Source organism: Tachypleus tridentatus, chromosome 13, assembly GCF_004210375.1.
Source record: "Tachypleus tridentatus isolate NWPU-2018 chromosome 13, ASM421037v1, whole genome shotgun sequence".
Taxonomy (NCBI): Eukaryota; Metazoa; Arthropoda; class Merostomata; order Xiphosura; family Limulidae; genus Tachypleus; species Tachypleus tridentatus.
In genome coordinates, this window is record NC_134837.1 from 150,135,493 (window position 1) to 150,148,235 (window position 12,743).

At 30.5% G+C, this 12,743-nt stretch overlaps 1 protein-coding gene across 1 annotated transcript in view; it reads right to left on the bottom strand.

Moving 5' to 3' along the window:
* Window positions 1-8,914, bottom strand: part of Cul4 (cullin 4) — a 50,580-nt gene extending 41,666 nt beyond the window's left edge. Inside the window, exon 1 of the mRNA XM_076481574.1 lies at window positions 8,374-8,914. Coding sequence (XP_076337689.1) covers window positions 8,374-8,647 — 274 coding nt within the window. The 5' untranslated portion in view covers window positions 8,648-8,914. The remainder of the gene's footprint in view (window positions 1-8,373) is intronic.
* Between the last annotated feature and the right edge of the window lie 3,829 nt (window positions 8,915-12,743).

Sequence of the window (12,743 nt, forward strand, 5' to 3'; positions counted from 1 at the left end):
GTTTTCCATGTATATTATTTATCTAAAGGCTATAGAAGTAACAAAACTGTTAAAAAAAATCTTGTTAGGTTGAATTAGGCAAGATAATGAAAAATTAAAATAAATTCTTCACAAGGTATGCTCACAAGCAGTTCATGTATTACGTCACTCACCATGGAAATGTGAATTACATGTTTACCAAGTGATTTACAACAAAATTAAGTATAAATAGATACAGACTGTTACGAGTGTTAATATATTTAGAATAACCCTTTCAGCATGGGCTTGGACCCTCAAATCAACCTATTAACCATTTTGTGCTATTACTTTTTTAAATTAGTAAGTGCATGCTCATAAAATATGGAATATTATCCATAAACACTACAAAGTTTTCATATGCAAAATTTTACTTTTTTTTATCAAGTTTTATGGCTTCTTAAGAAATGTTTTCCTCGTACCTTTTTTCTTTTTATTTTAGCATGTTCCCTATCCAACATGCAAAGTAATTTTCATTTTAAGATAAAAATTATTTTTATTCCAAATTTCACAATTGAAATACTTACAATGTCCAGCTAGTTTTATCAAATGTTTTAAAGAAAAACCTTATATTTTATGTTATTTTCACAAAGAAATATGTGCGGGCTCAGTTGATTCGACTGTTCTCGTTATCACAACATAAACTCAGGAAATAAAACAAATTATGCCTTTTTCATGCAAGAATGACTACAGATTTTAAAATAAAAATAGAAATGTTTAGACTAAATAGCTTAAATCTCATTATAATGAGTACAATGAAGCAATATATGTGTACTCATGTTAGCATATCAAATAAAGAAGACTGACCTTTACAAAATGACCTGATTTGGCTTTGTTTTATGGACTACTATTTGGTAAAATACAGTCACATTTCAATTATTATAAATTCTATTCAGATTATTACCATTTACAGGCATACCAATGATATTTATGAAAAAAAAGAGGAAAAGGTATGAGGAAATTTTAAAAAAATGGATGCTATTTGGTGTGATTTGGTGAAATCTGGGACATAATTTCTTTATGTTTTTTGACATTGCAATGTTGGAAAAGTACACAATATATATCATATAAAATAACAAAAGGAAATTAAAAGACTAACTCAAACTAATAAAAACTATAACTTTCATTTACAGTATTTAGCAGATTGATTTATTCTTTTAATTTGCATTCATTTTTTAGAAGATATATCAAAATATCTAAAATTAACAAATAAAATAAAAAGTAAATAAATAAAATTTAAGATTGTTTATTTGCTATTTATTCAGTTTAATTTTTTTCTAAATCAAAATATATTAGTAATATGAGTTAATAAAGTCAAAATAACTCAGTAAATATTTCAAATACAAATCATTTCATTATTATCCTTTTTGTCATCAATAACATCATCATCATCATCAACTACTGGTATGCTGCCAATTAAATGTTTTACAGTCATTGCCAATAACTACTTCTCTGCTGCATATATTCCATACAATTTTCAAATCACATAAAATTACTCTTTTGACTAATCATGACTACCTACAGTTCAAATTGTTCATCTATGCAATCTTGTCATTATACTACTGGTACCTTAATGCGAGTGAATTTTCCATTCTTTCACAAATTGACAATACAAACTAAAACAGCATATGAAGGAAAGCTATGACATTGCTTAAAAATTCAACTACTGATATGGTTCAATATTAAACTACTAATATCAGTGATATGCCTCAGAAATTAAATTTTGTACAGTCACTGACATCAACAACTACTGCTCTGCTGCATGTATTCCATTAAAATTTCAAATTACTTAAAATTACTCTACATGACTACCTACAGTTAAACTTGTTCATCTATACAATCTTGTCAGTAAATTACTGGTACCTCAATATCAGTATATTTTTCATTCTTTCACAATACAAACTGAAACAGCAAATCAAGGAAAGCTTTGACATTGCTTCAAAATAAAATTAATGATATGCTTTAAAATAAACCACTGGCACTGTATGCTGCAGATAATAATAAAATGTTTTTCAGTCACTGATATCAACTTCTGCTCTGCTGCATAAATTACAGTCAAATTTCAAATCACTTAATTTCCTTTAATCAATCTTGGCTACTTTCCTCTTTTTCGAGACAAGGGTTTCCAGTGCTCTCTTCCGAGCTTTTTTTCTCTCTCCTTCTCTGAATGGGCAGCTCTCTGTGCCTCTGCGGCTTTCTGGACTTTTTCTTTAGCCAAGGTGGCTGGGCCAGATTTCACAGAACCATAGGCCTCAAGCCTTTCTGCCCTTTACTTCTGATTCTCCCTCAGCTTTGAGGTATACTTTGAAGCTGCTGATCTAATGTCCTTACACATTCTCTTGTCTACAGGATCAAAATGAACATCTTTCCTTTTAAACATTTCAATCGCTGTTGTTTCTTTGGAGCGTAGAGAATATTTTATCGTCTGGTATGCACACGATACCAGACCACGAGACCTGCAACAAGACTGCTTCCAAGATGGCGGTCAGATTTTTTTTTTCTGCAATAAACATTGAAAAAATACGATTTCTCCTCAAAAACCACCTACCCGGCCCCCAAACCGCTCATATTTTCTCCTCGAATTTACATGAATCTCGTGGGTGATCGTTGGCCATTTGAAAACTGCGGAAATCCGTGTTTCAGCGGAAAAATGGCACGCATGCATTTACAAACAAGTCCTGAAACTTATTTTTCTTAAAACACAGATGAGTAAATAAAGCAAACAATTATCTCTTCTAATTATGACCTTTGTACTCAGTTGCTGTTTGTCATAGCTTGCTAATCCTTAAGAAATTTTGCACATGGAGTAAAGAAATTATTTTTGAGTTATATATATTTGAAATAACCAAAAATTATATTACTTGGCTGGCACCATAGAATTCCATTATAATTTATCATGTTTAATAACTAAGCTGTATTTGTATCTAAAAAAAAACAAAATCTCAAGCACACTTAAGACTCAACTTACCAGCATGAAGGTTTGTCATAAGAGAAAGAGAAGACACCTTTACATCTAAAAATGGCTGAAAAAAATCACTAACAGAACATCTGAGCTTCCTATTGGTTGTCACATATCATATATATATATATATATATAGAAGTGTATATAATGGACCATTTCCATAAATCAAAAGACGTGATCTGGGGCCACTGTGATTTACTTCATGAGTGATATCTCAGCAAATAAAGAAGATAAAAGGTTTTTATCTTATATTCTCGCTTGTGAATGTCAGTAATTTGAGTTCCTAATTCATACAGAACAACCAACTTTATATTTTGACATCACAAACATGTAATTCAAACTAATGTTGCATTCAGTATACTACATGACTGACAAAAAATTTATGTATTAGTGTTGTTTAACATTTAGTTTTAAATTAAGAAATAAAATAATGTATAACATTAAAATTTGAATTACAATCTATAGTTTGATACCAGATGAAGGAGATAAATTCATAAAATAGTAGTTCAATAAGATTTTCAATTATCAAATTTCACTAACCACCCAGCTAAAGAAGCAAAACGTACAACTTATAAACATGCTCATAATATAAGAAACAATATTAACTACAACAGACAGATAAGGTAAAAGAAAAATTTATAAAGAATGTGCTAAAACATTTTAAAATGTGTCTGAAACAATTTTTACTATAATGTAAAGCACTATAAGAAATGGTTTTAAAAACAAATTACAACAAAATGCAGAACAAAAAATGTCATACACCATTAAAGAAACAGTTTCAAATATAAATGTTAATGAAATACAAGACAAATAAAAACAGTCACAGAATACCAACAGTAATTTAATTAACAATACATTTCATTTGAAAAAAAGGAAAATTTAAAATAGAAATATCAAAATATTTTTGTTAAATGAAAAATATAATAATCTAGAGCTTGTGACAAAAGTGATATTAACTACAACAGACAGATGAAACAATGTAAGTAAAAAACACAGCAATAAAGGAACACTTAGAAAATAAACAAAAAATTATAATGATAACCAACAATGATGAGCACTTAACCTTTTTACTGTGAGTGGGTAAATAACACTCAGCATACCTCCGTCAAAATAACCAAATGCAGTTATACTTTAAATTTTTAAAATTTATACCTATCTTCATGAAATTTTGCAAATTATCAGTAAATATTTTGAGGCTTTTGTGTGCAAAATATCAGATTTTTTAATTAACAATTTGTTCCTGCATTTTTCCTTTTTAAATGTTAACTATCCAACTTGTAATGTAATTTTTATTTTTAAAATTAAAAATACTTTTATGCATCAGAAAACTTTCACATGTGAAATCTCTATGATCTCCATATAATTATCAATTTTTGTTTAGAAAAACTAAAATTTTTATCTGATATTTTCATTATTTTACACCTATATGTTTGCCAAATATATCTGATCTTGTAATCACCATAATAAATTTGAAAATAAATATAAATTATGTTTTTTTCATTCTAGAATGAGTACAAGCTACAATTCAAAAACAAAATATTTATATATATATATTTTACTTTTATTATATTGGCCTTTCAGCTATGACTGGCTAATAATCCAGAAGTTACAATGGCATGTCACATGTGCACTTGTGTTACCACATCTAATAATATAAAACTGACTAACTCTTTACAAAGTGACCTTTCTTCTCTGTGTTTCAGTGGACTAGTCTTTTATAAAATTCAGTAACATTGCAATTATTATACATTATATGTGTATACATATTATTACTCTTTATAAACAAGTTCTTAAAATAAATAAACAATAATAGCAAATGATAATATCTTCCTGTTCTGATGACCTCTGCATTTGTTTGATGCTTGCTGTCAATTGCTAAGCCTTTTAAAATTTCACACGTGAAGGATGTGAAAGAATTATTTTTTTAGATTTTATATATAAACTTAAAATAACCAAAAAATCATAATTATATTGATACCCTATAATTCACTATAATTTATCTTAACTAAGCTTTATTTCAATCTAAAAAAATATGAAATTTGAGCACAATAAACACTCAACCTTCCCCTTGAAGTCTTATTTCAAAAGAATGAGATTACACTGATATACTTGAAAATGGCTGAGAAACCAACAGGTGGACATTATAAGCTTTCAATTGGTTATTCACAAGACAGGCAATGGTATATATATAAGGGACCATTTCCACAAATAGTAAGAGGTGAATGGGACAAGTTTTTTGATACAGTACTTTATATACTAGTATATCAATATCAGTAATTTGATTTCTAATTTGTATAAAACTATAGACTTGTATTTTGAGATCATGAAAACATCTAATCTGAACCAGTGCAGAATTCAACATACCACGTAACACAAAAATCAATGTTTAAATATCAGTTTCTAAATATTTACTTTTATATTAAGAAACTGAATAATTTATAATACAAACATTTGAATTATATATAATCTAAATTTGATACCAAACTTAATGGGATAAATTCATAAAATAGTTGTTCCATAAAATTTTGAATGTGAGTCAATAAATGCAATGACAGCCTGTCACTTATGACCATGGAAAGATGATTCTTTTCTCAGGAAACCCTACTACCACTTGACAAACAAAACATACCAAGCTTATAAGCCAGTGGAAAAAACTTTAAATAAACTTAAAGGGCAAAAGAAGATAGAAGTTCACTAAATACAGTGTATTTATTATATTCCTTGTCTTATAATTGTGCTGATATTAGTCAAACAAAATTATCTTTTTCAATAAAGTAAGGGAACACAGAAGAAACATCAGAAGGAAGCTAAAAAAAAATCAGTTTAGGCATTGCATATTCAAACAACCAACTAGAATTAATTTTAAGAAATAAAAAACCACTGCAAATCCCAAAATCTTCCATCAATGTAACACAAGCAAGTCAAAAGAAATAGAGAAAAAATACTCTGTACGTGAAATGGGATTTGAATTCAATCCTATTTAGTAGTAGTAATGTTTTTCAAATTAATTTTGGCACTAATGCCATTAGTGAACTCTGACCTTTCTGGAAGCATTTTGAAACTGAACTATGAGATACTCAGAACAGTTTTGCTCTGTTCCTTGAGAACAACATGATTGGCTTTTTGAAACAAGTTATTTTTTTTTAACTATTTTAATCATTTGTGCATAATTCTACTGGTGGGTTATTACATTTTTATGAATTTGTACAAAGTAATTCTCATTTAAATATCATCATTTGCACATCTATCAACTTATACTTACTTAAAATTTGAACCTTTGCAAACATTTGTTAGATATTTTGACCAAGAAAAGATAAAATTTATGTTTATTAATGTCATGACAACCAGGACAAGTACTGCCCATCAAGCATCTTTGTCTTCTTAATAGTGGCCACGTGAATATGGTGAAGACAGTATTTTCTACCATACAAATCACATTTTCTAGATATTCTCCAGAAACCGAGATAAACACAATAGTACAACTTGTCATCAATGAAAACATATGATAGTGATGAGGATAGAGTTTCAAGGACCTTCACAAGATCCTCTTGATCAAAGCAATTAATTTTCCAGGATTACCAATACTAAAATATTTGTTTACAAACTTCCTTTCATTTGAGGGATTTTTATGACAAGTGTAAGCCCTGAATAAGCCTAATATTTTATCTGATAATATACAACACAGGAAATATTAAAAGATTAATGGAAGAAACCTATTAATTCACACATACTTTCCCAAAACACTGAGCCTTATCAAAACTGGGACACACAAGAATTATTTGTAAAATATAACTCTGAAAAATAACTTGTATTAAATAATCTGAATTTAAGTTTTGAAAGCTCATCATCCTTAATACAAAGTTAAGATTTACAACATTTTAATATACAGATCTATTATGGGACTATATACCATTCCCATTTAACAAATACTTGGTAATAGGCTTACCATTCATGATAAAAAAAAAAAAAATCATACTAGACTTCAAATATTTGTTTTTCCACAATCCTCTTAATTAGTATATTTATAATTAAAAAACATATATTAAAATGCTACTTTTACACATTTCCATTACGTTTATGAAGTTTAATTGGCGAGTTCAGACATACTGTGATCACTGAGCAAAAACTAACACACTTGTGACATCAATGAAAAGGATCAATGTTTCTTTCATTAAAAAGTAAACAAGATGACCAACCTTCTTTTGTGTAAGAAGTAATTAAGAATAAAATCACAAGACCTTGCCTTTAAAAACTGGGATGTAATACATCTCCCACGATAACTGTTGTAGAGGATATAACTGTTGGGTGTACTAACCCAGTTAAATAAGGAAATGTGAAATCTAGATTCTTGAGTTAACAATGTGATAAAAATTAATATTAATATTATTATTACTATATATAGTTTGCCAACACCATCTGGGAGCATGTTATATAATTCTCACTCATTCAAACCATATCTGTAAATTTCAACTTATTCATTTAACTCTGTGGTTTATGTCAAAATATAAAAGATTTTATGATGCAATTCTGTGCATGAATATTATGGAAACACTTAGATCTTACAATACCCTTAAAAATAATGATGGTAGAATAAGAGCAGTCTTGCTAACTAGTGACAAGAAATGTTGAGTCATATTTCAGTAAAAAAAACCTGAAAGTAACAGCAGTATATTTAACCTAATTATGAATGTTAAACAGTACCAGATCAAAATTTCATGTACAACAGAACAAGAAAATTCACTGTATTGGTTAAAATGTGCAGCTGTACTTACTGGTGATGAGAAGTGCAATTGTTTAAAATTTGTAAGCTTTTGTTTAAAATAAAGATTTTTCCGTCTGAAGAATTACTGATTACTTGTATATTTTAAATATATAATATACATGTATATATATGGGCTATCAAGCAATAGACTATGAATTTTTGTATTACTGATCATTTTTCATTTCATAACAGTTCCTGATGGTATTTACTAGGGCTGAAGAATAATTATTAAACTTTGGTCTGCTCTAGTTTCATATCTCCAAATACATCAACTACCTTAATGTTTTTCAGTAGATTATGTTGTGTTGTGTTAAAACTGCTGCTCTCTTATATTGCTGGCTTTATACTAAAATACTTCAATGCTTCTTATTATTAATTACCAATATTTCTACGAGTTCTTCCTAAATATAAAATGCAAAAGTTAAATTACTCCTAAAAGTGGCCAGTAAACTTTTTTAATTGTAAAAAATTATAACAAATTATAAGACTAACTGGTTTAGTATTCTAACCTGAACAAGTTAGTTCTTTATTTTTATGCTGAATAGTAATTATATATGTATTATATTCAATACACAATACTTACTAAAAGCTAGTCCTACACAATTTACAAATTATAATGGTCAACTCAACTTACCAAAGTTTTTGATGACAAGCTTCTTTGCTGAGCCAGGCTTATTAGCAACCAAAGGGGAGGCACTTTTACTGACTCCATTTGGGCTTTGAATGTTTGCAAAATTGTTTTTCTTAGACGTTCCTGTATCCGTCATATTTGATTCTTGGTTACCTTTAATTTTTTTTGACAGACGATCAGAGTTATGATGGTTGTTTTCTAGTGACCTTCGTCGCTTATTATTACAGTACTCAGTCTTTTGTTGCTCGCAGTCAGGAAGATCACTTAAACTTGACATAGGCAAGCATAGGCCTATCGCGGCTCTGCCGCCAATGAAAAAGTAATCGACTACAAACCAATCCTATCGGGCGACAAAACCGTGAAGTAGGTTAGAAAAATATCCTTTGGTAGACATAGAATAGAATTTCGGTTTATAAGTGTTAATATTACCAAACAGTTAGTCCTAGCATTAGTACACTAGTACTGTAGGTGATTACAGTAGCTCATATATATTACACTCACTCCACTAGATATGCCTTCCCTAAGTTCTTACAGCGTTGCGACTGGCCTGACCTCTCTTTAACGTGAAAATAAAGAACACCACTATTATTCTATTTGCAAGCTCTGTTATTTGAAGCATATAACAACATTGTATTATAATTTCAATATATAAACACCATTTGTATTACTGAGAAGTATTTACTTTTAAATTAAATTATATCGATGTATACTTTTGTGTCAATTAATACATCAAATACTACGGTTAAAACCAACATAAATAAATCAAATTGTCATAACAAAAATAACAAGCTTTTTAATCACAATGAAAGTATATATGTAACCTAAATTATTTTCCTTCTGTATCCTGGTAGGACAGCAGTAGGTTTATGGATTTACAACCTTAAAATACGAGATTATATCCCTGCGGTAAGCACAGTAGATAGCTCAATGTGGTTTTGCTCTAGAACAAGCAAGTTGTTTGTTTTTGAATTTCGCACAAAGCTACTCGAGGGCTATCTGTGCTAGCCGTCCTTAATTTAGCAGTGTAAGACTAGAGAGAAAGCAGCTAGTCATCAACACTCACCGCCAACTCTTGGGCTACTCTTTTACCAATGAATAGTGGGATTGACTGTCACATTATAACGCCCCCACGGCTGAAAGGGCGAGCATGTTTGGCGCGACGGGGATGCGAATCCGCGACCCTCAGATTACGAGTCGCACGCCTTAACATGCTTGGCCATGCCGGGCCAGAACAAGCAAAAACATCCCTACTAATGAATTTAAATATCAAACATTGGACATAACACCTTTTCATTTCTTAAGTATGAAACTTTAGAATTTAATGATAACTTACTCAGATGATTAGCGACTATATATTTCATTCATTTTTATATGGTTTGTAAAGTATTTCTTTTTTTCTATACCCACACGGAATCTTATTTAGTTTGCTCTTTGTTTTTGAATTTCGCCCAAAACTACATGAGAGCTTTTTTCTGCGTTAGTCGTCTCTAATTTAGGGTTGTAAGACTAGAGGAAAGGCAGCTAATCATCACCATCCACCACGAGCTCATGGGCTACTCTTTTACCAACGAATAGCAGGAGTAATTATCACATTATAACGCCTCCCACGGCTGAAAGAGCGAGCATGGTTGGTGTTACGGGGATTTGAACCCACGACATTTCGACAATTCTAGATTACTCATTCCACCTTTCATTCCCATTATACGTTTCCAAGGTAAATAAAAAATCCAACTCAAGTTTTGTACAAGTTTTTATACCACTTTCTGTAATTATTACGACTTTATTTCAGGAAGGTATGAAATAGAAACAAGGCCAATGTATCCTTTCTCTTAGTTACATAATTCGTGCAAGGGAGTAACTAACTACATGCAGAATAGTTTAACAGCAATTAAGAATATTTACTTAAGATACCCCGTTCCTTGTTCAGGCTCTTCCAAGGCCAAAATCTTAAAACTAGAGGTTGAAAGTACAAATTAGAAGTTAACTAATAAATTGCAACTTCCTGTAATCGCTCTCTTAAACTACAGGCTATTATAGTTTCACATTGACAAAAAAAAAAAAAGAGAAACTTGCTTATAAGAATTGTTTATAACATTCAGTTCCAAGTTAAATAAAATTTAAAAATTCACACTTTATTAAACTAAAATTAAACTAAATATGAACTATAACTAAATCACACTAATAGAATAATTTATACAGTACTTAAACGTACATACAAACAGGTCATTTTTACTGTTAAAGCGCACTTAATCTACTTCCAGTGTTAAATATGACAATCCTATCCTTTTAAGATGAGAGAAAAAAATCAAGATGTAATCTATATCATCCTAGTGGCAAAATGCATAAGTTTTGCTATAACTACAAAGTACTGCGTTTGTTGGGTTAAACGTGCCCTAGTGTTTAACATGTCAAGCATGATAATCTGAGAATGCTGACATACAATATTTTGTTTGTTTTTGTCTACAGCTGATATAACAACGGCGTTACGACAAGTTTTGAGTAGCAACTTAAGAGGAAAAATTAGAATTTTACTAGTTTTTGCTATATTTTTTTGTATTTATCACAAGTTAGACATATTTTATGCACCAGAATTCATATTCTGTATAAAACGAAAAAGTTTGCAAATATGCCTCAGGAAAAAGTGAAAAAAATATGATCTGGCAATTTATAAATGATAAATATACATGAGTTTGGTCTTCGATTTGAATATGGATTGAATGATTACATAAAGAAAGGGTGTGATAAATGAGCCATATCTAATTTTTAATTTTAGTCAGTGGAATCGTTATCTATATTTTTTCTTTAACAGAAAAGCATTGTTTACAAAAATAATTCGATAAATGATTCCCTACTTCATTAGTATTTCTAACATATTACCAAAAGCAAGAAGACGTAACTATGAGTTCATCCTATTAAATTTACTCAGTAACCTCTATTTGGGACATTTTGACGATAATTCCTATAAAATAGCCGTTGTAATATACAAGATTTGGTTCAGATATATTAACGATACATTCTTATTAGACCATACAGGCCCGGCATAGCCAGGTGGGTTAAGGCGTTCGACTCGTAATCTGAGGATCTCGGGTTCGAATCCCCATCGCACCAAACATGCTCGCCCTTTCAGCCATGGGGGCGTTATAATGTGACGGTCAAGCCCACTATTTGTTGGTAAAAGAGTAGTCCAAGAGTTGGCAGTGAGTGGTGATGACTAGCTGCCTTCCCTCTAGTCTTACACTGCTAAATTCGGGACGAGTAGCACAAATAGCCCTCGTGTAGCTTTGAGCGAAATTCAAAACATACATTGAACAAACAACATCCAGTGTTGCAATTTACAATGTAAATAAAATAAGATAACAAACCATTCCCAGCCTGAATTGTTAAGCTTTTATCGCCAGTATTAGAGTTTACTGGTTGAGCCAGCTCTCTTAAATAAATTAATATAGGATATTAACTTGTGTCATATCTAGCAAAATAAACGTTCAACAGCGATTAATGTAGTTCATGTCAACTTCAGATACTGTATTAGCTCCCTTAATGCACTTTAGAAAGACTGATATAGATCTACCAGACTTGCAGGTAAAATATCACATTTGGACAAAGCGTAATATCATATCGACTAAAATGAAAATCTGTTCAGGAAATTTCTGCAGACACACATTCACCACAAATATTAATTTGGGTGCACAATAAAGAAAGGTTGCAAAGACTTTTGAGATTGTTTGCATTTCTGAGTTTCCAGCAATAATCAATGGTAAAAATCAACCATCAGTGTTATAGATTCTTATTTGAATCTAATGACATCATCTGTACTAGATGTGTTTATTTATGGAGATACATGCTACCAGCATCATAGAAATATTGCAGCAGGTAACCAGATACATCAAGGAATTAGTGGTTGATTGATTAATAAACCAACCATTCTGACTGGTGGTGTAGTAGTTAGTCCCAGTTATTATTATTTCTTAATAAAGCCAATAAAGCCATTCCTTAACCTGTTTCCCCTCTTATGATTCTTTCCAGATTGATATATATATATATTGACATATACGTATATATGTGCTGCTAACTCTTTCAATTTCAACAGGTGAGTCAATAGTATACAACGCAGTGCTTTCACCATCAGAGTTGATCTGCCCATCCCAACTAAACTAGATTTCTGAAGCTGTCAATTCTTGAAATATTCATTAGTGATACAAAATTTCAAATTGCTGACGTGTTTGGTACATTTATCTACGTCACAACTGCTGCAGAGTATAGTTTATTACCTCGCTGAGTCATCATCATACTGGACATTATTCAGTCCAGACAGAAGTGAGCTGCTTATGTGCTGCAAGCACTTACCACCTACCTATAAGCAAACAATTTTATTA